A 27,420-nucleotide genomic window follows, 5' to 3' on the forward strand; every position below is an offset into this window, starting at 1 on the left:
CATAATAATATGGAGTCAATTTCTTTTCAAGGTTTTATTGTTTACTATCTGTAATTGGTGGTATTCGAGATACTTAACTTATGATCAATTGTCACTAAATCGCTCAACTGGATAAGAACATCTTCTTTAAACCATTCCACCATAGAGTTACCAGTTTTCTCTTTATATTCTGTGTAATCACAGTGGAACTTTACTTCACTCTCCTGGTGTTCATATGCAACATTCACACGTTCTAAAAATCATAAATATGGCACAATTCTTTTGAGAACAAAACTAATAAGTAGTAGGAACAAAAAAGACTAAGTTAAACATAGATAAAAAAAAAATATAGGGTTGTTGTCTCTTTGACAGATTCCCCATTTCCATTCTCAATTTTACTATCTTAGGACTTAATTACTTTTCAACATAAAGATATATAGGTAAAAAAACTCATAAATGCTTTGATGAATGACTTTTTTATTAGTTGTTATTAGCTTTGAACTAGTTGTCAGTGTTTGCAATTACTCTATGATCTGTAACCTTTTTGGTTGTGGGGATTCATCAATACCCTGCCACTTCCAGTCTGTGTTTTTGTTAGATGTTTTTTCTGCTTTGAATTGTGATCTGATATGAGTTAATTTAAGCCATTATCAGACGATTTTAATAGTTTGTTCTTATAATGTACTGTTCCACCACTGTCCCACATTAAGATGAGGTTTTGGTGCTTACAAATTTGTTTTATGTTCATTGTTTTATACATAAATCAGTCACTTAGTTTTCTTGTTTCAAAAGTTTCAATTTGGATGCCTTTTTAAGCTGGCTATACTGTATTAGCTTGGCTCATTGTTGAAGGCTGTACTTTGACCTATAGTTGTAAACTTTTGTACCTCGGCTGCCTGATTCTCAGGCAGATGGTCACTTTCGAAATACAAGAATACAAATTATATTCTTACCTGGATTAGTTAATCCTACAGATGAAATGATTCCCTCGTCATTTAAGATAGGTTTTGCATGCATTCTATAGGTTTTATCGTCGATTGATATTTCATGTATAACTCCTTGAAATCCCTCTTTTATTCCAACAACCATTTTAAACATGAAAAGATCTTCTTTTTCACCTCCTCCAATACAAACAGGAGTAGCTGGATAATACACATTTTCAAGAAAAGACACTTGAAATGCACTACCTTGGTTGACTCTTAATTCAATTTTCTGCCCACTAACTAGAAGACTTAAAGAATACCATTTGTAAATCTGAAAAAAATATATATATTCAATAGACTTCTAAAATTATAAATATAATGTAAAATTCTTGCCTTTGTGTAAGTTTAACTCAAAGGCAAAATTAAAGATATTTAAGTTTTAAAATTGATTGATATCTTTCAACTTTATACCAGGGACGTATATAGAAATTTAAGTCTATTTAAGTCCTTGTTTATACTAAATAAAATACTGAAAGATATCGTTACAAAAGGTTCAGTAAATTCAGAAATTTTGCATGCATGTTTTATTGTGAATTGCTTATTACTGGTATAAATGCATGATTTACTCAATTAGGATTATAATAATTTTGAAAAGGAAAATCACAACTTAATTAAGTTCTTTGTATTGCAAACATGAAACAGTCACCTTTTTACATTAATGGCATACGTAACAGCAGCAGGGGCAGATAATAAAGTTTTCAAAACTTTTTGTGTTGTTTTCAGTATGTAAATAAGAACACTGTAATATTGCTTTATTTCTAATGAAAAAAAATCATATTTATGAACAAAACACTTTCAGAAAACTTACATTGATATTAAGTATTGTCTCACATTTTTTTGTTTTCCCATTTGAAACACACATTTTCATTGTCCCTTTGATAAGTACAATATACACATATGATCCAGCTGTTTGGCCTTTGTTGAAGAGTAATACCCCATCAGTGCTGGTTGCCAGAAAAACCAGTTCTACTTTTAGATCATCATCTGCATTCACAGGTATTTTGATGTAAGAATTTCCTCTAAACAAAGAATAACCAACTATTCCATTGATGGAGTCTAAAAAAATACAAGACAACACAAGTTATACAGAAGAAAAGCATTGACAAGTTCACATATGATATCTTACCTGATCGTTAATAAAAAGAATTTTTTAGATAGCAAATTGAGATTTCCTTCCATTATTATAGAGGTGAATTAAATTAAAACCTACATGTAACCTTAAGGTTTTTCAGCATTTTTCATAGAACAATTTGTAATTTTTGTCCCTAAGATATTTGGAGATAAATATACAAGTAATATCAGTATGAAGGACAAGGTTCACTTATTGCACAAAATGGCCTAAAATATCAACTTTATCATATAACAACAAAAAGGTCACAATTTGGTTTCTAAATGGGTCTTTTTCAAAAGCCTTAATGCTAAACAAATCGGTCCTTTTCATACAAGTACATAATATTCTCCAAAATAAGCCCATTTCAGACATTTTGTCAAAATATGATGATTTTGTGCAATTTTCAGACCTAAAAGCTTTAGAAAAACATTGGCCTCAACCTACGATCCAAAATGTTTTGGGACCAAAATATTCCAATTTTGATACAAAACTCATCGATATAAAAACTTTTTGGATGGTAGATGGAGGCCAATGTTAATTATGCCAAAAACAATCAAAATTATGGGGAAAAAATACCAGAATTGACCTGAAAATACAAATAATGTTTACTTAAGGGGTCATAGCTTTATAAAGGAGTAGGTCCGGTAAGGACCGAATTTGGCCTCAAATTTCAGGTTCATCTGACGAAAGATTTTGATTATTTTTGACCACTTTTAAAAGTGTCTATTTCATTTGAATCGATCAGTTTATGTGAAAGAGTTTAACTGATTTAGCCATTAAAAATGATCCGATTCAAGCTCAAATATGAAAAATCTATCAAATATGCCGAAAAATGTCACTTTTCAGTTGTTTTTTGTCAAAAATGAACGTGGCCGCATTCGTGTTCATCCTCAATCTTTATATATGTTATGTATTATAATAAAAAACAACTTACATTTCAATATTAAGATTGAACACAAATGCGGCCACTTTCGTTTTACATGAAAACCGTCTAAAATTTAAGTAAAATGCTAGAATTGTGAAGATTTCAGTAATTTAGCATGACTTTATGGTGCTAGCTAGTACCCTATATATGTGCATTGTAATGTAAAAAACAGCCCATATTTTTGTAGCAGAAGCATTCTACTGTCCAATAAATAACTAAAAGTTTATATTTTAACAATTTTGTAAAACTGCTATATTTTGGGGCCAAAAAAGGGTCTTACTGGTTCCTTTCAAAGGAAGGTTCCATAATAATATATTTTTGTCTTAGTAGTATTATCAGAAGTATTTCTAGGTGAAATTTGCAATTTATTTTTTTTACCTTATCCCGGCCTTGTTAACATTAGTAAATAACATATATATACAACTGTTAGTTTTTGTTAGTATTATACATACAATTTTCCATATTTGAAAATATTATATACCATATCAGTAATATCAAAAAATGAAGTTTACCATTATGATAATCAAACATAATTATCTAAGGCCTAAAATAAAATTTCATTTGTTTGGCATTAATTTGCCGCCCAACCCACTGAAAATCTTGCCGCCCGAATAATTTTATTGGTGTTTAAAAATTCGTATTTTTTTTATTTAAAAAATCGGAAAATTCCCGGAATTTTGATCATATCCGCGGAGTTTGTTTCCATGCTTTACTTATTTCAAATCATGATCTTTAAAGTGCTTGATGTAAACTGTATTCAGTGCAAGCGCTTGAATGACATAGATTAGAAAAAAGTCTGCCAAAAATGTCAAAAAGACAGGCAGTGGATAGCATCCCCTAATGCTCCATTCAAGGGAGAGGGGTGTTTTATTAAAACATAAGATTTTCACCTAATCTTTACATGGAACATGGATTGATGTTCTGAAAGGCCTTGTAGAGAACTCAAATGTCGTCTTTGGTAAAGCAGACAGTGACACTATTGTTGGTGTCTGCTTTGGCCCTTTGCATCCTGACTTCATGGGATAGAAGCTTTTCACCAAGACATGACAGAATAAACATCTGTAGCTTTAACCTTTGAAAGATCTCTTGAATATGTGAAATCTATCATTTTTCTTGAACCAGATAACAAAGCATGTTGCCATGTAAATTCCAAAACAATGCATTTTTTTACCTATACATTATTTACTTTTACAAATTGTGACTTGGATGGAGAGTTGTCTCGTTGGCACTCATACCACATCTTCTTATATCTATTCAAAATGATGTCTTGGCTTGATGGCTGAAAGGTGTACCTGCACCAAAGCTAAAAGACCAATACATGTATGGTCCCAGATTTACAGGTTTGTAGCAGTTTTGAACCTGTAGAGGTTAGCCTGGCACAAAACATACTTATTTTAAAGACTAGCCTCTTGTGTGTATCACAAACTTAAAACCCAACCCCTTTTTTCTTAACATGGATATAAAAGATAATTCTTAAAACAGAAAAGATATCTGACAGCAACATATTTATAAATATTGTCTGGCATTCATGTCTGTTATTGTGCCAACCTTCTAAATTTGTAATATTTTGCTATCCTCAAAAGCTGATCAGGGGCTGCAGTGGCTTTGATTGTTTTCTAGTTCTACAAAATTTACATGTATCAATGCTAGTCTATCACCTCTTGGTATAAGTTTGCAACCACAAAATTAAGGTTAGATTGTTAAGACATTTATGATAAGGTTCCTCTGTGCACTACACTTTCATCCACTAATAAACTGATCTTGCCAATATGGTGTAGAAAGTTAATTTTAAATCCCATCAAACAAATCATCTATTTGTACAGGGAGCTGTAGTGGTCGAACTGATTAAGATATGACAAGTTTACAAAACTGAAGGCAACTTCAAGATGTGACATTGAGACTCTGTTCAATAGAAAGTCCCACAATTAAGATTCAATTTTCATGTCTAATATGTTATATGGTTAATGCAGTTCCCTACCACAGATCTGTTTCTGCTGGGTACTTTGGTTTACTCCTCCAAAAACACTGAACGTCTGACATGAAATTACCCATATGTTGTAGAATGTGACATTAACCCCTATCAAAGAAACCATCAGTTTGTGCACACAACTGCAAAATGCTGCACTGCTTTTGGTTGTGATCTCGAGTCAAAATGATTATGGTTGCAATATATATATATAGTTTTTAAATGTAATAAAAAAAAAAAATCCCTACCTACCTACCCAACTGCTGATGGTGTGAGTCGGCAATGCCAAACAAACAATTTTTTAAGGGTGGCCTAATATAACAAATGCACAGGTTATGAAAAAATATATAATGTGAGTACTTGAAGTATTAAATAAAAAATAAGTATCTATAAGCTATATATTTTTAGGTATGTCTGTAGATTATTTTGAATTTAAAATTATGAAATAAAGAGAAAAAAAAAAAAAAAAAAAAAAAAAAAAATTGCAAGCCCGATTTACAAAACATCAAAAATTTAGGGCCACTTTTAACCCTTCGTGAACCTTCTCCTTTGTCAATGCTTTCTCAAAACCAAATGATTATTTCAGATTTTTTCTTCTAAAATTGTTTACATTTATATAGAAATGCAATTTATTTGCACTCATTTCTGTTTAAAAAAATAAATGTATTGATATCATTTCATATTTTTATTTTCCAGACATCTAAATTTTATAAATATTTGGTAGTACACTTATCCTCTGGATGAATTTTACCTAAAATTTCCATGTCTCCCCCCCCCCCCCCCCCCCCCCCCCCCCCTCATTTCATCTATGGTTTTCCCATCAAAGTTGTGTAAACACACCTAAAGTATTTTCAACAACCTTTTGAGTACATTAATCAATATGTGATGTGTCAAATAGAACTATACTTCATGCAAATGGATAATAAACATATCGGTTATCCTTTTTCAGGTATAAAAATCTGTATACAAAGTCTGCAACTCATGTTTGAAAATTGAGTTGTTTTAAAAACCAACAAAACTTCTTTTTTCACGAATAAATGTTCTAAAATCAACCCAAGTTTTATGCATCTACATGTATATATAGTATATGTACACTGGCATAAAGTCGATTTCTATCCTCCTTGCTCATATGGTATATACAATTTCTTAAAAGTACAAAATGAAACATTCAAATGCACCTTTCAATCTAATCATTTTTTGTAGTATTTTTTGTTAAGTCTTGACCATACTTAACATATATACAGTTAGCTGAAGGATGCCTCCAGGTGCAGGAATTTCTTGTTACATTGAAGACCTGTTGGTGACCTTCTGCTGTTGTTTTTTCTATGGTCGGGTTGTTGTCCCTTTGATACATTCCCCATTTCCATTCTCACTTTTATTGATCTGTTTTATAAATCTACTAACCTGCTTTAAACCTCACATATGTGTTGTTTTTAGATCTTTTAGGAGAGGTAAATGATGTAGAACTTTCTTTGTCCAATGCATATTCTTTTAAATTCATTCGTAATGAAGCTATATTTCCAGAAAATGCTGAAATATTAATTGTGTATTTCAAAATTAAATAACGCTAAAAATTTAGCTTTATTGTAAATATTAGATAGTTGTTAAAAACTAAAGATAAAGAGGTTTGCTGTTTACAATTAATCAAACCGATCAGGTTTCCAAATGGTAATGTTGAAAGTCATACCTTTAAAGTTTTACCTACATGATGATTATGATTTGGATGACTTTTATAGAATAATCTGTCCACAGATGACAAGATATTCTATTGTTGTCATAGACTTAATCTGTTCCTATTTTCCACAGTTGGGGTATCACCTGAGTAACCTTTCACAGAATTTTAACTTGCAATGGGTAACATTTGTGTGCCGCTGGTGGATCTGCTGACCCTTTCAGAGCATCTGATTTCAACCAACAATTTGAAAGGATTCATGTTTTCTACCTATTGATATGTAAACTATTTTAACCCCCACATTCTGTGTGTGTCTGTCCCAAGTCAGGAGTCTGTGGTTGTTGCATGTTATTGTGTGAATTTGTAACTGTTCACATGAATTAGGCTATTAGTTTTCTTGTTTGAGTTGTTTTACATATGTCATTTCAGGGCCTTTTAGAGCTGACTATGCTGTATGGACTTTGCTCATTGAAGAAGGCCTTACGCTGACCTATTGTTGTTAAATTCTGTTTCATTTGGTCTCTTGTGAAAAATTGTCTCATTGGCTATCATACAACCTTGTATTATTTGTGTATTGTTTGTCTTTTCCGCCTTGATTTTTTAAACAACTTAGTTGCCCCTTTGGTATCTTCTCCCTCTTTTTCACATAGGTATCAAGTAATATGATAATAATAAAAGCATGATTTTGTTTAAAATTTTGGAACATCTTATAGTAATTAGGCTTTTGTTATCTGAAGACACTGTATTATTGATGACCACCAATGTGTGACACTTTGTAAAAGACATATTGCATTTAAAAAAAAACTAATTACTCACATCCAATTCGAGTAAATCCATCAAAGTTGATTTTTAATTTCTTGTCCGTCTTAAGCTCTGTTTCATATTTTTTGCCATCATCTAATCTAAGAAACAATCGGTCTTCAGATAGATGCAAGTATATGTTGTGCCATTTTTTTGCCTAGAATAAAAATATACACATTTTATACATACATGTATATGACCTCTAGATGTACTTTAGATTTTTTTGTGTGTAAAAGCATTTGATGTAGGTTGATATTGTCTTCAGGTTCAACAAACAGGCAATACCCAAGATTAACAAAAAGTGCTAACATGTTGCACATAAGTTGCACATTAGATGCTCATGTTAGAAACTAACATGATTGCATACGAGTTTTTTAACATGCAAATTAGGTGAGCATTTTGTGAGCAAAAAAATTGCACATATGAAACTAACCTAATTTGCATGTTAAAAACCTCACATGCAACTGCTCATATGAGCTTTTGTTTCACATGTGCATTTTATTAGATTGCTCATATGAGCAGTTGCTCACATATTGCACACATGATTATAGTTAACCAAAACAAAATGGCTGCTTCAAAATAGGATATTTTTAAATTTAAATAAAAATCTTAAATAATTCAGTTGAAAATAAAATAAATGATACATTATGTTAAAAGAGTTATTCTTTAATTATTGTCACTTAAAATGATTTTCATGTCATTTAGTCTTTTTTTTATTTAATCAATAATCATGATAACGACTAAAAACATAACATTACATTATAAAACTAATAGTGGGACTTGCAAGTTTAGTACATAATGAATGTCTTTGATTAATAAGTACGGTATTTCAAAAAGTTTAAAAAGGAAAAATCTATATACATGTAGTACTTATTTTGAAGCAACCTGCATATATATATATTCCCATAAAGGACTTAAAATTATAAAATATTTTAAAATATGACACAAAATGAACATATGAAATAGAAATGATAACTTACAAATAATTAACCAAAGCCACACTGGTTTTATCAGATTTCAACAATGCCATTTTCTTCAAGGCTTTACATTTTTCATATCCATCTCCCTCCAAATATTGCATGCTTTGCAAGAATTTGAATTTACAGGAAGTACATGACTGGGCATGTCATTTTGAAAAAGCTCATATGAGCAATGATGTAGGTTAGTTTTGAATGGTTAGAAGAATGGAAAAACTTTTCAAAGTACAAAACTAACATAAAACTAACATGGATGATAAAAGCTCACCTGAGATTTGAATTGCACAAATTGTGAGCATTATGTTAGATTTTTGTGGGAACATATGAACTACCAAACTGCACATGTGAGCAACCTGATTTGCATACAATTCTTAATTGCATCTCATGTGCTTCACATGTGAAACTTATGTGCTTTTGTTAGCAATTTCTGTACGGGTAAGGGTGTAAATTTCTAAACTGAAGCTTGGTGAGATATGTTACAATTACCTAGTTTATAAATCACTTAAAAACAGAATTTGTTTCAAACACCTGTTCTTTCAAAAATTAATATTGTAAGATATTGACCTCTCCTAGAAAAAATAAAAGAAGTAAGAATTCCAATTTCCCTCTGACCTTGCACACATTATACCTATCCAATGTACAAAGAAAATAACTTTTTATAAATATTTTAGAGAAATGAATGCTGCAAGGCAAATGCAATGCAATTTCTGTTATATTCAATGTTCCAAAAATTGAACACATGAAGCACTAATAATGATTTTTTTTTAAATTAATATTTCTAAGGGGCATGCATATATAAATAAACTCATCATAGATACCAGGACTAAATTTCGTATATACACCAGACATGTGTTTCGTCTACAAAAGTTTCTTTGGTTTACAACAATTCTGATGTTAGGTCTTTTAAAGTTTTTCCTTTTGATTTTAGAATATAGAATTTAAGGAAGTGCTATAATTACCTGTATAGACTCATCCTCAGTTTTAATCGTCACGATAGTACCTGAACTGTTCATATTGAGTAGTATTTTGTTTTCATCTATAATTAGCTCCAGAGAATTCTTACATGTATTCTCACTTTTACATCCATTATATTCATGCTTCAATAAATTTGACTTCTTGTTATTTGCTGGTTTAAATAACAAAAACAGAGAATAAAATCCCGCAGGATAACCTCTTTTTTTATATAACAAATATCCATTTTTCATTGACACACCTTTATGGATAGTAGCTGAAATAAAAACAATATATTTTTTTACAATACTTTTTCAATCAATATCTTAGGGGTGTTCTAAACTTTATCAGAATAAGGCATAGGAACCACATAAATGTATTCAATATAGGTCATTGCAGTTTTAGAATTCTGTAAGAATTAAAAGTTGATCTTTTAAAGAAGTGCCTCCTATGTGTTTAATTCTGGTACAGTCCTACTCATTTTTTTTTCTTTATTTGCCATTTTGTTTTATTCTTTTGTCAGATATCGAAAGTCAAAGTCAGTCATTATATTTGATTGCCAGAACACAACACACAAACTAAAGCGTCAATGTGATAAGCTCATAATATGTTGGTATCTTTTTTTCATAAAAGATGGTCTTTGAATAAAAGTGTATGAAAATTTCGATAAACTGCAGGTAAAATCAAATGCTCGCTGTGGCACTTGTTTTGGATGGCAGACATCATCATTTGACATTAAATATGAAGAAAACATGTCATTTAAACACATGCTGAAAAAAATGTCTTCTACAAAATACAAACCTGAGCAAGGCATTTTTAAACAAGTCATAATATCTGATCCAGGTCCAAAACAACTGGATCCATTATATTTGGGCGCTGGATAAGTACATGTCCTATCCCTAAAATGGTGTCCTATGCCACAATTGGTAGAGCAGGATGACCAAGAATTCCAGTTTCCCCAATTACCATTTACTGCAATACAAATATGCTAGCAATTTTTAAATGGAATTTTAACAGATAGTCATGTTAATTGCTACACCCATAATACTGTTGATTAATTTATTTTCATGGGTACCAATTCTATTTTTGATTGAAGATTTTTTTGGAAGTTTTGTTGATAACTCAATTCCTGGTATAGTAAATATATATGGTATACTGTGGATTCATTATTATTTGTTGGATACCAATTTTCGTGGGTTTCTTGGGTACAGGGAAACAACAAATTTAAATTTTCTAAAGAAATGCATGTGAACTTTGTCAAAACCACATATTTAAATACCCACGAAAATTTTTCCTTTATCCATGAAAATTGGTACCCATGAAAATAAATGAATCCACAGTACATCCAGAAAAATAATTTCCTTTATTCTTATTTGTCTGAGGTATGAGCATTTTGTTGTGTTGTTTTATGAATACACTTGTAAGATTTTTATATGTACTATATTATACAAGAATAGTCTTTACTATGTATGAGGTCAATACTAGGTTATAACCACCTAAGAGAAGTAAATTGACAGAGGACAAAATTTGAGGTCCATATAACATTGTATTATTTAAAATAATACTGTAACGTTATACATGTATCATTAATCAACAAGTTTTGTAAGTTACATGCACAATGAGAAATCAGGGATTTCTAGAATACATTTATATTTATATTTTAATTAGCATCATGCTGTATGCCCCGTACAATATGCTGTTTTTGAGAAAAGATAATCACAACAGTATTGGAATGCAAACTTAAGTAAATTTTATACAAATGTGCAGGTGGTCAAGTTATAACAAATCACAAATCCTTGAAAACATTATGATTAATAATAAAAATATAGATACTTACTTGGGCAAGGTTTAGCATTACAAAAAGACTTGACTTCAGTATCTTCCTTAAAACAAACAATTGTTTTGTTCTTTTTTGATGGATTACATTTCCTAACACGAGATTTTTCACCTTTACCACAGGTTTGGGAACATTCTGACCAAGAGGACCAGTCACTGTAAGATATCCTTTCATCTGGAAAAATAAATCAGAAATACTTTTACAGAAAGTGTGTATCTTTTGTTTTGATTGACATTATCTAATCCGTTACAGTTATGCTAAAAAAAACAGGAAAAGTATTCCCATACCAGATTATAAACAAACAGACAGACAGACAGATTGTAATCAAATATCCCAACCTTTTTGTGGTTATAATCATTGTGTTTAATTTCATAGATTCCTAATTACTTATCCTAAAGCTATTGTCCGTAAACCAAATGTATTCAGACAAAGCTGACTAAGTGATACTAATAGATTTTGCTGTCGACTATAATAAAAACATCAAAATTTTTGAATTTACAGTACTTTTAAAAAATCATCAAAGAATCAAAATTCAAAAAATCAAATATTGATAGCATACCACACTTGGCTGTTTTATCGCACGGTGAGGTTTCTTCACTTATCCCAAGACAGGAGCCACCAAACATAGCATACGGCTGGTCACAACGTCTGTACCTTGTTCTTATACCATTATATCCACAGGTTACACTACATGTAGTCCATGGCTCCCACTCACTCCATCCACCCATTACTATATGAAAGAAAGGTTGAATATTTTGCAATTGATATAACAGAGGCTAGAGTTACAAAGGTTGTATTTCATTTACATATATAGTATGAGTATACTTTTTATTATATAACTAAACAAAATTCCAAATTTTCAGATACATTTGACAGAGCTAGCCTAATTGTACATGTTTGTCAGTTTTTTTAACAATGATTGACCATACTTTTAGTTATCCATGGTTTTTATGGTTTATATATCTTTACTCTACTTTTTCTTTCTTATTCTGTTTGTTTTGTTTGCTTTTTATTTAATTCATTTTGTTTTGCCATCTTAATTTTTTTCTTCATCATTTCTTCAAAAAGTTAGTCAAACAGTGTTTAAGGATCATTAAATGAAATCATTGTAATAATCAATGCATTACATATTTGACTGAAACCACTACACAAATCACTGATTGATTGATTGGTGTTAAATGCCACTTCCACCAGTTGTTACCTCTATTGCATGTATTGTTAACAGTTTTGATTATTGACAATTTTAATTTTTTTTAACAATCTGACATAAAAAGATCACAACAGACAGTAGAAATGCACTTTAAATGTACATTTTTCTAATAAGCAATTTAGACTTAACTTACCTGGGCAATTTACTAAATTGCAGGGTTGTATTTGCCATCTTTCTCCTTTACATCGTAATCCTGTTGTATTTTTACAACCTCTGAATCTTTCTCGAATACCTGTAGCACAAGATTTCGAACACTGTGTCCAAGCTGACCAAGGTTTATACAAATCCTCTATAAATGGATTCATTGGATCAACATCAGGCTCGCCATCTGGTGGTTTATCTTTCTGGAATACCTAAATTATACGTATATAGACATATTAGTATACCTTGGACTCATTATCAATTTCATGCTATTTTTGTGAATTTCTCAATTTGGCATTTGATACAATGTCTAAAGCCTCATTGTGATTTAAGTAACAAAATGCAAATATACCACATAGTTTTTATCAAAATGTTAAGTCTTGTGTTAAAGGAGTCAAGAATTTGATTTGGTAGGTAGGTTAAAGGTGAACTTCTCATTTAAATATGCAACAGATCACAATTTTCTAATGCGGGATTCTACCTCTGAAGATAACGTCTGTGAAGAACCAAAATCAGTCAGGTGTATATTATCATTACGCCTTGTCAGTACTGTGAACAGAATAATAATTTCCTATATATTTCATTTTTCTAAAGTCTTGTATGCAGACATTTAAAGCTTGCTCAGTGTGAGCCAAGGCTCTGTGTTGAAGGCCATACTATACTTTAGCCTTTACTTTTCAAACATCGTTACTGGGACAGAGACTTGTCTCATTGGCACCCATGAAAACAATAGAATTCATAGTATAGAAGAAAAATCAAATTTCTTTTTTGGTCAGACAAACCCTAAAATAGTTTGGTACAGACTGGTAATATGATTTCACACCACCAGATAGAGTTCATTTCAAACCAACTAAATTCTATCAATTTCAAAATATTTTACAAGCATAATGATTTATATAATGATCTATTCAGCTATTCTATCATCAATATAAGAAATACAAATACATACTTTGTGCATTAATGCCTTAAATTTAGCTTTTGATTCCTCTTTCTTGAATCTTTCCAATGAACCAGCTGTAAAGAACAGAAATAAAATAAACACACAAAAAAGTCTGTAAAAGGAGAAATTTTTAAACTTTTAGAAGTCTACATGGATTTTCTTAAGACAGTAGTATGTTTTTTCATTCACTTTATGCTTAAACTTCATATATATTCTCTTCACATGCAAACAACATTTTTGTCTGATATTTTTTTCACATGTTTCAAATGTTTGCGATGTATATATAATCATTGATTAACAATAAATGGGAGATAACTCTGTTATCATTCTAACAAAAATGTATTTAGATTGTTCTGGTATTAACAGACATAGAGAAACAAAAGACCCATCACTTTTGATTAAGCATGAGGGTACCTTCAAAATAGGATGGTTTGGTTTGGTGGGGTTTTTTTTCTGCCATGTTTTGAAATATTTCTAAATTGCCTGATACTTACAAAGACTGGCACTTAACTTATCAAAACTGTTACTATTAGCTTAACCAAAGAATGCTTTTCAAATATTCTTTTCAAATGAGCCTTTCAAACATATTTTAAAGAAATGACACACAATTTGTCCTGTTTTCAAAATTCAAGACAATTAGGATTTTGATAATTGTGATTAGTTTCCATCTTTCAACACATTTTTTTAATACAAGTAAGTTTATAGCCATTACAATGCACCTTACATATATTAAGATCTAATTAACCTTTTTTTAATCATATCATACTGCACAGTAATCATTTTTTATTTTTATAAACAGAGTGGTAAACTATTGGTATAAAAGAGGAAGAAAACTAAAGATAAATTCATCTGCAGATATTGGCCCACCAAACAAACAGCTGTGGTTATTTTGAACAGACATAATGACAGATGAGGTCATCATTTTAAAGACTAAAATCTGACCTGTGCATTTTCCATTCAATGGTCTTCTTTCAACAGTTTTGCCTTTACAAACAGCTCCATCTACTGGTTTGTCTTCATTACAGACACGGAATCTCATTCTTCTACCTTGTCCACACACTGCTGAGGAATTTGTATAACTAGACCATATTGACCACACACCCACCTCTGTAGCAAGTAGATTGATATTTTAGTTTCAAGTTTACCATCTACATAACAATCAATGTAGATTTTAAATTCCAAAGCAACTTTTATGTAACAATTTTTTTGATTGGCTGAAAGTTACTGCCAAATCCTGTTATCAGTCATAAAGGAGGGACCCGCCATTTTGAATTGTTTGTAACAACAATTGTTTTATCAATACTACAATATTATCGAGAGAAAAAATTCACCTGCTTCAAAATCACTGATTTTATCCAAATTTAAAATCACATTACCTTGTTAATAATGTTTCATTGGGAGATAATCTAAAATTGTTGATCTTTTGAAATATTGGTTATCTCCCTTTAAAACTTCAAGAGAATACATTGAAGCTTCAAGTATATTTCACCAAGTATTTAAGGGATTAATTAAAAAACAGCTTGGTAGAAAAACACCATTGTATAAGAAAAAGTTTTGAAATATCTGACAAAATTGAAAAAAACAAGAAAAGCAAGTATTCTTAACCCTATCAGTAAGAGACATATCTAAATCAAGTTTATTGTACTTACTTGGACATGGACCTAAATAACATGGTTTTTCAATTGTAATTTTCTGAGTTTTCTTTCCATTGGGACATGAATATGGATTCAAACATAGTCTTTCTTTAGTTGTTGTTCCATATTTTCCGCATGATGAAGAACATGCATGAAAAACAGACCATGATGACATAAGAGGATTTACTTCACCTGAAAATATAAACATTGTGACTTAGAAAACAAGAATGTGTCCAAAGTACACGGATGCCCCACTGGCACTATCATTTTCCATGTTCAATGGACTGTGAACATGGGCAAAAATTATTATAAGGCATTAAAATTACAAAGATCATATCATAAGGAACATGTGTACCAAGTTTCAAGTTGATTGGACTTCAGCTTCATCAAAAACAACCTTGACCAAAAAGTTTAACCTGAAGCGGGACAAACGGACGGACGAACGGACGCACAGACCAGGAAACATAATGCCCCTCTACTATTGTAGGTGGGGCATAAAAATATACAAGATTGAACATTGGTTTGTTAACTCATGCAATGCCAACTCATAGAAAACAGATAATTTAACAGTTTCTCAAAAACAGGCTTCATCTGATGTTGAGCTCATTGTTATGGTTTAAGTGTAATCAGCAGCTTATTCTCAATCAATATGATGTTCAATGATGGATAGCTACTGAATGTCTTGCAGCAAATTAATTTGCATATTCAGGACAAGACCATGTTAATTTATATCAATGATTGAAGGATTTACATAGATGTATATTAAAGTACCCAGTCACCCTATAACATTGAGGAGGTTTTTTTTACTGCATATATATTTCTTATGAGTGAGAACAAAATCTGAGAATAAATGTAAATTTTTAAATCTATCAAAATAAAAACATCGGAAAAATACTATGTTAACCACAAATACTACATTCACCACATGCCATAAGATAAAATGAAAAAAAAAGTTGGATAAGTATTTGCCATGTGTAAGGGCATTGTTCCATTAAAACATACATGCATGGTACCCAGGGAAGGCGCTTTGAAAACACCCATATCAAAATTTTTAATTGAGACCAGCATACATGTTAAAATTGCACACCACAATATTTCACACCAACTCATAGTGGATAGTTCAAGTTGGGTCCCTGGGTCCCATGCTTATGTTTTAATATAACAGTCCTAACTGTTAATGTTACTGTTACGTGTTGAAATAAAATGATAGTATATAAAACTTACTCCTTTCTGGGCACACCAGCCCAACACATGGTTCTTCTCTGTAAGATTTACCAAAACATTTGAATCCACCATTCGAAGGAGCAGGATGATTACATTCACGTGATCTGAAGTGGAAACCATCTCCACATTCTGGAGAACACTTTGACCAGCTACTCCAGGATGACCATTTCCCATCAACTACAAAAAAACACATTTCATACACAAAAAAATCAGATAATATAAAGAAAATACATTATATAAAAAAATATATAATTAAAATAAACATGTTGAAGGCTGTATGGTGACCTATAGTTGTTTAACTTCTATGTCAATTGGTTTCTGGTAGATGGTTTTCTCATTGGCAATCATAACACATCTTCTTATTTTTATATAAGGTTCTATAATTATCATAGTAAAAAAAAACTCTCTGACTTTTCATAACACATGCTAAGACACTCAGACATGGACGGTTTATTCCAATTCCGCATTCTTGAACAATGATAACCACTCCAGTAAACAATTTTATATTTTTTTATATCTAAAGGATTATCATAAGATGACAAATATTAATGTTTGTTTTAGGTTTACTGAATGTATTTCAAAGTTCTAGAAAAAAAGAGAGCCAAAGGTTTTGACCACCAAATAATTTAAAGGACAGACACAATTTTGGTATTTGCAATAGAAATTGTAGTTAAGAACTGTGGATAATATTCAATAAAATATCAGAAATTCTTCTGTGAAATATATATTTACCAAGATTTGGGAATAAATTGTATTCTGTGGTACAATTAATTCTTAACGCTAATCAAGTACTATTTAGTCCCCATTATTACTAACCTGGACATGCTCTCTGGTATTTATAGCACTGTAAACTTTCCCAAAATTTATCCTGAAATAATAAAAATTAATTACCTGTTACGTTTTTTTAAAACACAATAAAAATCATCGGCAAACTGAAAACTTTCCTCCAAAATTGCACCAAATTCATAATAATTTAACTTCTTTTGGTTGCTCTTACATGTACTTGACAGTATACCAGGATGTATTAGCTACCACAAAGTAGGTAGCCTGTTGAAAATTTATATAGTCAAAAGATGGTTACATGAAAATGGCCTGTATAGTTTTGATTTTTAAGGGCATTAAAAGCATTTTTACAATCCTGGACTTGTGAGCATGTTGTTAAGCTTGACAAACCATGTTTAATTTTATATCATGATGTTATTCTCATTTTTGATATACTAATTACTGCACAACATTTTGATTTTTTTCTACAATTTAATTAGTATGAAAAAACGAAGAAATGAAAACATATATAAAGTATTTTTTCTGGGGGGTCAAAAAAGTATTATATTCCTAGTTTCCTACCTTTATATCAGTTTTCTCTATCATCTTCAGTGATTCGTAGGTACAGTGATGACGAAGACATGTTTCATTCAACGTTGGGTAAATATCTTGAATCTTTTCTATGAAGTCAAGTGACTCTAGTTCACCTTCTTCCCTCTTAGCTGAAATGTTAAGTTTGGTTTACTAATAGCTTTCATTAAATTTGTACATTGTTAAGGGGGTTGGATGGTAAAAATCCGTGGTATTTTAAAATATAGAATTTCTTTATTTTTTTTATATCTGACATATACACAACATATGCTTAGTAGAAGAAAAAAAAATTAAAATGGGGTCACCGTATTTTTAAGTTTACAATCTGCTTTCGAAAGAAGCATGTGTTTTTGTTGTTCAGAGGTAATTTTTTTCTTTTGAACTAATAGGAGAAATACAAATCAAAACCAAAAAAGAACTAAATTAAAAAATCGTTTTAAGTCATAATTTTACAATTGTTTAGTTGAATTACAGCTTTATATTTAAAAAAAAAATATATAGGTCACAGATGAGTTAAATAAGATATATCAATTTGAATGCAAAAAAATAGCATTTTTGCACCAAAGGGAGATAATTTGGAGCTTTTTCAATGATATAAATATTTTAAAAGTCAACTGGGACCAAAACAAAACGATTATTTTAGTTGATTTTTTGTACCTTATCATAGGATGGATGAACAAACAGAGGTAAAACATTATACCTCCAATAATGTAAACACTTGTATTATAACTGTAAAAAATCTGTTTTGCTGATACTAATGTGTTCTCAATTAATTAAAATGTTTCTTAAATTCTTCAAACCTTTTTGAAAATTAGCCAAATGAAGTCTGTTATAAATATGGCTTATTTTTAAAAAGATTCTGAAGATTTTTTTTTTACCTCAGTGGTCTTTTAGGGTTCGATACAATCATAATCAACTTTGACAGTTACAATTCTAACAGAAAGTCAACTTTAACAGTGCTTATTTGTTTTCAAGGAGGGGTTCATACAATCCTTTTGAATCTCCACTGGCTAAGGGTGTGGTACATAGTTGTCTCAAATTGGCAATGATATACCACATCTATGTACTATTTGTGTGCTAATTTGTGCTATCTATTTGCGTTATTTATATAAATTCAAATTCAAATTCAAATTCAAATTCAAATTTATCAAGTACTTAATACCACACCTGGTCCAGTACATTTTCCTTCGCATAACTTTCGTTCTGAATTTACACCAAAACATTGCAAGCCATTATTCATGGGTACTGGATTCATACAGGTCCTTCTTCTTTTGACTTCTGATAAATCACCACACTTAGCCTGACATTCTCCCCATCCAGTCCATGTTGTCCAACCACCATTAACTGCAAGATTGTTGAAAAAAAAATCTATTTAAAGATCATAGTCAACAAACTCAACATGCATACATTTACATTCCCTTTAGAAAATTTTATGGTTTTATACATGTTATATGGGTTACCAGGTATCATCAAAAATGTTTGGACCTTTCTTAAATTTGACAAACAAACTAATCAAACACAATGTTCAAAATAGGTAAACAAATTCATTATTATTTTAATGTTAAGTTTTCTGCATTTATTTGTTTGATGCACTACTTCGTATTTATAATTGGTATTCATTTGATATGTACCAGTTTTCATGATTTTATAGATTATAGTAAACCACAAAATTAATGTTCTTTGCCCTAGACTAGGAACATTCAATAAAGGCTAGTTTGGGATTATAATACCAAACTTAATTTGAGACCAATAAAAACCAATAAAAAAATGTTTTTGTTCTAATCTGAACATTATGTCTGCAAGTACAAATTAATAACTAAATAAAGTATATAAATATCACATATAATGCTTACTTGGACACATAACTTCTTTTCTGTGCATAAAACATTTGTAAGACGACCAGAAGTTGGCCTACAATTAGAAAATATTAATATAATAATTAACACATTGTTAAGATAAAATAATATTCTGGTAGTCAGGGTGTTTTAATCAATTGTGCAGCTTCAACTTCCCCTATGTCTATTTATATAAGTGACATTACTCTCAGAAGGGTCTTTAGCTAATGATAAAAAGCAGCCAACAGACAGTGTGATTAGCACTGATTTTTCAATCTGTGTGTGTGTGTGTTACTGGGGGGTTCTTGATTTACTGCACTTAGCAAATGGTCTGTGCAGTACTGAATTTACTGCATTGGACAAGACTGAAAATTTCTCAATAGAAGTAAGAAGATGTGGTTGGAGTGCTAATGAGACAACTCTTGTTACAAGTCAAAATCTGTAGACAGTAAACAATTAAGATGATAGTACAGCCTTCAACACAGAGCTTAATTAATGGCTCACACTGAACACCACATTGTATTGTTCAGTCTTTTAAAAGCAGTTCAAAATGATAGTTTCAGATCAAAATTAGTTTACTAGCTAAGGCCATGGAAAAATAATTGATCGTTGCCCCTAACCCGACCGGTCGTTTTTTAACGGCTGGATTGTTTTTTTTTGCAGAGACAACTAAAAGTGTTGGAAATAGGCAAGATTATAGTTCTGCTATACAAACAAAATTATAGATATAAAATAACACATGGTTACAAAAAAAAAAGAAAAAAAAGGTAAAATAGCCTGCCTGCCAGGTCTTAAAATTTTTCCATGTATGGGGAAACCAACAATTAATTTTCCATGGCCTAATAAATAGAGTTAAAGGGATAAATGAAAATATACATTTTGATTTTATTTAATAAGTATTAATTTGTATATATATCTGTACTCACCTTTGCTTCTTCACTAATACCAGTGACCCATTTAATATCTGCCTTATCACCTATATCCTTTTCCTTACACACTTTTTGACCTACAGTGCATTTTCTCATAAACTTTTCCCTATCCGGAGGTCTGAGGACAAACAAAGCATCTGTCATATGATTGACAAGAAATTCTGTCGTTTCTTTAGTGTCATCTGTAATTATTGATTCATATTATTTAATGAAGATTGAAAAGATTATACTTCCAAAATTAGATGCTATAATAGCATCTAATTTTGTAAGTATAAGTATAGGTTTTTACTAAAAACAAAGAAAAAGTAAAAATTTCCTAATGTCATAATGCAAAAATCTAGACTGAGATATGTGTAATTTTTACTAACATTCAAGAGACTTAAACTGTGCAATGCATAGCAACTAATATCAACCCTATCTGTAATCTCTTTACAATCAGTATTCATATATACCATGTAGTTACTTAACCCTTTTCTCCATAATGACACCTTTTGACGCCACCCCCCTTACTCCATAATGACGCCTTTTGACGCCTGTGTAGTACCTCAGTTGAAACACTTTGACTACAAAGTGTCTGCCGTAGACCTAATAAAATTTGTATCCAATATGAAAAGGAATATCATAGGAATATCCGACTTAAATTTATTTGATGAAATAGTTGTTTTTCGCAATGCCTTAATACTTTGAAGTATATGTTCAGTATTTTATTAAAAAAATCCTATGCGAATCAAGTATGCAAAAAAAATATTTCAATGGAGGAAAGGGTTAAGGAGGAAAATATTATTCCAGAAATTTAAGTTTTCAAGTGTCCTGCAAGTTATTTTATATGGCCAAAAATTATATTTAAATAAATTGATGCTGTATACCTAGTAGGCTACCCTAGTGACCTAAAAAGCAGCTTACCAGAAAAAAATTATGACCCAAATCATCAGAAATTATGTTTTAGAGATCTTTTCCTACTAATAACATTTTTTTCTTAATATGCTAATTGTTTGTGAAAAAATAATCCATACCTACCTACTTACCCTACAAGGTATAAAGGTTAGCAACATAAAACAAAGAATTTGTTATGGGTGGCCTAACTTGAATATCATAATCACTGATTAAATCTATCCTTACAAAAAATGACTTTAATTTTTTTTAAATTATCTATGAGTGTTATGAGCCATAAAGTTACTTAATTTTGCATTGCATAATTTTGTGATTTCATTGAATAATTACCTTTTTTCCCTTTGGAACTAACTGTTACAGTGAAGCAAAGCAAAAGTAAAACATAGCAGCAAACCATTCTGAAAGTAAAAAATCTAATTTGATCAGATAATGAATGAGTACCATTTTCAAATGTAAGCTAAGAATTATACATGTGTTTATTTCATGCTTTCCAGCAAAAGAAGTTGGGTAGCCAATTTGTTTATATTATAAATATTCATTTTGAAAAATAGTTTACGTATACATGTACTCTATGCATAATGCATGCATGCCATGCCACTTTCACTCTGTTTCGTTATGATATTTTTGCAAGCTTTTATCATTGAACTTTTACAAATCAAGGTTTAGTGTATATCTAAGGTCAAGGAACAGTTAACCAGGGCTATGTCACAGATTTTGCTAAAATTTTGCATACAACTTTGGCAAGATGAACTTCAACTGAAAATCCAAAAATAATGCATTTACCAGTGTTACCTTATTTATCATTTCATAGATTTTTCTTAAAAAAACTATGTGTTGTTGACACATAAATTTCTGTTTTATTGATAAAAAATAATCATATGGTCACCGACATCATTTTTTGTTGAATAATCAATTTGTTACCAAGTTCAGGCCCGTAGCCAGGAATTTCCAAAGGGGGATTCGTTGGACTCACAAACTCGACTTTAACAGTCACAATTCGAACAGAACATTGACTTTAACAGTGCTTATTTGTTTTCAAGGGGGGGGGGGGGGGGGGGGGGGGTTCGTCCGAACCCCCCGAACCCCCCCCCCTGGCTATGGGTATGAAGTTGGTAGTGAAAATGTCAAAAAATTTTAGGGCCTGCAACAAAGAGGTATTATGATTATTTCAACCTTCTTTAGACTAGCTTTTTCACAAAGAACCCAAGTTTGAATGATGTATACCGTTAAACCAAAGTCGGTGACACTATCTTTATTTTGCATCATTAAAACAGAATAATTACATTAGATGTATCATGTTTCATTATAATACATTTTCACGATTGGCTAATTGCACATCACGTGTTATTCCTTAAGCAATTGCATTACTCAATAAAACTTATCATTCATGCTAACACGAGGTTCCACAATAAAGTGCACAGGTGAGGCCACACTTAAAAATATTTTGATTTGCCCAAACCCTACCCAAGGTTGAGACAGTGGGTAGGTAGGTAGGCATTTTCTTTTTTTTCTTTTTTTTAAAGAAATTGTAGTATCAGATGTCTATTAGTCTTCATGCCTATTTGATTAAAAAAAAACTTCTTCAAATTAGGACAATAAAAGAATTTGAGTAGGCAGCTTTTTTCTGGGTAGGTAGCGTTTGGGCAAACAAACCTATTATTTATTTTGGCCTGAATTAAATAAAAAGTTGATAAAATTGGGTTTTCATGATGCTAGCTAAAAAATGTAATTAGAAGTATTGAATGCATGCTTCTTTTTGTAACTTCATAGGGTTGTAAAAGCGTTGACTGTGCACACATTACAAAATGTACTTCGGTCTGACAACACTTTTACACCCCAATGAAGTTACAAAAACTTAAATAAGCATTTAATTCTTAAATGAAATCTGTGACATAGCCCATTTACTGCAACTTGACCTGTTGTTACATACAGAAGTTCCGTTTAAAACATAAGCTTGAACTATTTTAAGTTTCCCTGTAAACTTTTCACCAAATAACCAATGGGTATGGAGTCAAAAAAAAAAATAGACTTCGAAGATAATTGATAAACAAATACTGGATTATTTCAGGGAAATGATATTATATACAGAACACATCTCTACTTCACCCTCTTGGAACTTGTACATTGACTATTGTGAACGGAACTTCTATTCAATGACATTTCTATTCTATATATAGTGAGTGCCCCTCCCCCTTTTTTCAAATTACTAAACCCTATTCACGGCTATTGACTTATTTTATATTATATAACTTTCAATGATAATGGCATATCAAAATGGAATCACAGTTCTTTCGCTTAGGCCAGGGAAGACCATTTGATTTTTTTACAAGGATTTGTATAGTTATATTAGACTACTAATACTATCATGACTATACAAATCCTTGGATTTTCTTAGTTTAAAGGGAGAGGGAGGGTACACAGATTTTGATATCCATAAATTTATGACTTGGCCTGGCAAGAACTGAAAATAAATGACTTAATTGGTATAGTTTTAAAAACGGAAGATATTAAATTACTTTGCACGACAGGATAAAAAAATAAGATCTGTAACAAACAAAAAAACATCAGTCGACAGTTAGTACAAAATCCGCGGGAAAACATGCATAGCAACAGATGAAAATAAAGTGTCAATCCGTATAAACCTCCTCCAACACCTCCTTACTAAATTAATTTGCCGTATCTATGAAAATTGAATAAACCTTTTTAGTGTTGCAGATAATATACCTACTTTTTGAAACAGTTACCAACGAAGGCAACATATTTCATAAAGCATTTGACCGGAATCACGTTTCAGCTTTGTTTACGCCGGAAAGGTGTAAAAAGTGACGTCATAATCGTAGCACCGTCTTTCTATCATCTTTCCTCCACTTTATGGAGCACCGGCCTATCTGCTCTGATCTGCACAAAAGATCGCAGAACAGTATAAGTATGGATAAGCCACATTACTGTTCAAAAATGCATGTGATAGTATAAGGGAGCTACCTTTTATTGTTTAGGAGGGGGTGAAAAAAAAAAAACAACAGGCATGACAGGAGTCAGCCCAAGTTGAGTAAGGGGACGACCATATGATATTCTGGGAGGGGGGGGGGGGGGGGGGGGCTTGATAATCACAAAAATAAATGGTTTGTTCTGTGGTAGTTTGAAAATAAATTACCTGACTTGCAATGTATTGAAAATTAATAACTCTGAGTCTCAGCAGGTCTAATCGAAATTATGAGATGGCACCAGATTCTTCATAAATTCATCTTTTTTCCCCAAAAATAATCATTTTTTTTTAACAATAACAGTATTTTATCACTTTTATTTTAACAGGGCCGTAACTACATTGAGACAAATGCCTCATGTAGGAAATTTCAAAACCAAATATAAAAAAGAAGATGTGGTATGATTGACAATGAGACAACTATCCACAAAAGACCAAAATGGCACAAACATTAACAACTATAGGTCACCGTACGGCCTTCAACAATGAGCAAAGCCCATACCGCATAGTCAGCTATAAAAGGCCCCGATAAGACAATGTAAAACAATCAAAAAGAGAAAACTAACGGCCTTATTTATGTAAAAAAATGAACGCTTGTCTCCATATCAAATTGTGTCAAGCAAGTTCTGTTTTCCCTCATCCCTCAGACATACATTGTAGTCCTGATTTTTCAGGATCAATGTTTCTTATTCATTTGTCTTTTGTTCATTGATTGCCCTTTTGTTTGCTGTGGCATTCATTTTGTAATCTAGTAATTTTGTTATGAACTTGATCATGCATGAGTTAAAAAAAAACCACAGCAGCCACAGACTTAACTATTTGAATTCCAATTAGTTTAATCATGCACATTGATCTTTTTATGTTGTCCCTAGAAAGTCTTCCACTGAATTTATACATCTTGCTTTGAGACCAAAATATAGTAAAAAATTATTAAAACAAAACTTGCATTTTCAAATTATGAAAGGGTCTTCGGAACACCCAGAAAGCATGATTTTGCATCATTTGTTCTGTAGCTTCCTGGGCCTTCAGTGGCTCCAAAACCCTCTAAACAAAACTTGCTCCGCTCGGCGAAATATCTTAGCAAATACTTTACAAAAAAGCTAGTTCCAACACAACTTTAATACTATGTATGTATGATACATGTATATATATGCAGTTGTGAATATGAAAGATTCATTTCTGCAGAGGCCAATGATTAACTCTGATTAAATGGTACATAATGACTTGACTATACATGTATTATTTATAATAAACAAATAATTTAAAAATTGGATGTTTTCGAATATCATAAATACAGTTGTGAAAATGAATAATCAGTCTCTTGCTTTAATAAAAATGAAAAATCCTGCTTCAACAGTGCAGAAAATAATTAATCTGTCCTCTTAGTTAAGAAAAATAAATAATCGATAAAAAAAAAAAAAATCCTCCTCCCCCACCCCCAGAATATCAAATGGTCGTCCCCTAAAAGAGAAAGGCAGATCAAGGCAGGATTACGTGAAGGGGGTCTCATTGGGAGGTTCTGATCCCTGATCCCGCTTACTGTCTTGTCATATTCCCGTATCCCGCTTATATTATATGTGTAAGCAATACTCATTTTTTTTTTGTAATTTCCCGTGTCCCGCAAGACATCATTTCCCGTTTCCATTGCACAATAATTGACTTTCACGTGTCACGTTTACAAAAAAATCGTCAATCCCGCATCACGCTTAGACCCCAATGAGACCCACTATAGCTATGTGAGAGATAACCTCATCATTAAAAAAAAAATAACGTTCTATTGAACAACAAATAACCTTCTTTATCATATAACTTGCTTATATCAATTATAAATACTAATTCCCCAACAATACAAAAAAATCAACTATTTGGATGACTGTTGGTGAGCAATTCAAGAGTCATTATTAAAAGGAACTTGATTTCTGTAATACATTATATGCTTCGCTTTTATTTTATAACTTTTTTTCACTCACTTCTTTATTATATTAATTCAAAGATCTGTATATATACTTCTTGGTGATGATTCCAAACTTTATTTTAAAGTTAGTAAGTTTTCTTTGTAAAAAAGGGTGGTTCCCATGTCGCGCCGAACTAAAAAAACTTTAAATTACACATAGTCCATCAGCTAGTTCTCAAAAGCGCGCTAGTTAAGGAGTTTGTGTTACACCCCAGGGTACCGCGATTTTTTTTGATAGAATTCAACTTCATTATCTAATTGATAAAATACAAGGTGTTAGACTAAAAACAAAGTGTCCAAAAAAGGATTAAAAACGTCCCTCCCAATGGTCCCCTCATTTAGCAATCACGACTAAGCAATTTTTAATTAAATTTTTTAATATAAAGCGATTAAAAAAAAATAAAGTATAGGTTTAAACAACTAAAGAGATACAAAACTTATCATATTAAATGTAACTCGGAAGATTTTTTGTTTAAAATGAAATGTTTTTTACATTACCAACAATCCGATTTTTAGGGTTCAAATTAAGGCCTATTTTCACCTTTCATAAAGAAATTCGTTATACAATTACCCGTTTTAGCTAATTAAACTTGAGAATTAATCATTATGCAATGTTTAAATCATTTGTAGTATTTATATATCGTCTAAAATATGAATTATTTAATAAAATATATGTACGTGCCAATACTCGTGAAATACCGGAAATCATCAAATTACCGTCTTTGATTCAGTATACAACATGTACAATGTATTCCCACATAAGCATTATCATTTTGCAACTGAAAACAAACATTTAATTGTCGGTTTATGATGTTTTTGTGAGACAAATTATTTTATAAAGTGAATGTGTAACGAAATATGTTCCGGACCATATGAGTATTTGGACCATACGCGTATGGTCATGACCATATGCGTATACTCATATGGTCCGACCGTACGCGTATGGTCCGACCGTACGCTTATGGTCGGACCATATGAGTATAATACTCGTTTGGTTATCAACGGGCCGGACCATATGAGTATTTGGACCATATAGGTATATTTTTTGTTAAATAACATTATAAAAGTTTCAATAATACAAAAACAGTATCTAAAAAAATGATGCTAACATGAGGGTTTGGATG

At 31.3% G+C, this 27,420-nt stretch overlaps 1 protein-coding gene across 1 annotated transcript; it reads right to left on the reverse strand.

The window, feature by feature from the left end:
* Positions 1 to 44: 44 nt before the first annotated feature.
* LOC134726386 (uncharacterized) lies at positions 45 to 24,195 on the reverse strand. The gene is made up of 21 exons (XM_063590786.1): positions 24,088 to 24,195; positions 21,690 to 21,757; positions 20,466 to 20,650; positions 19,558 to 19,615; positions 18,872 to 19,048; positions 17,696 to 17,835; positions 17,168 to 17,219; positions 16,352 to 16,528; positions 15,143 to 15,319; positions 14,436 to 14,600; positions 13,503 to 13,567; positions 12,546 to 12,765; positions 11,762 to 11,932; positions 11,203 to 11,376; positions 10,167 to 10,337; positions 9,374 to 9,642; positions 7,453 to 7,594; positions 6,369 to 6,494; positions 1,771 to 2,018; positions 933 to 1,233; positions 45 to 232 (listed from the first exon to the last, which is right to left on the reverse strand). The coding sequence occupies exons 1-21, from the start codon at positions 24,123 to 24,125 to the stop codon at positions 45 to 47; spliced, it is 3,312 nt and encodes a 1,103-aa protein (XP_063446856.1). The 5' UTR covers positions 24,126 to 24,195.
* Positions 24,196 to 27,420: the final 3,225 nt, after the last annotated feature.

The sequence above is a fragment of the Mytilus trossulus genome, chromosome 7 (genome assembly GCF_036588685.1).
Source record: "Mytilus trossulus isolate FHL-02 chromosome 7, PNRI_Mtr1.1.1.hap1, whole genome shotgun sequence".
Classification (NCBI taxonomy): Eukaryota; Metazoa; Mollusca; class Bivalvia; order Mytilida; family Mytilidae; genus Mytilus; species Mytilus trossulus.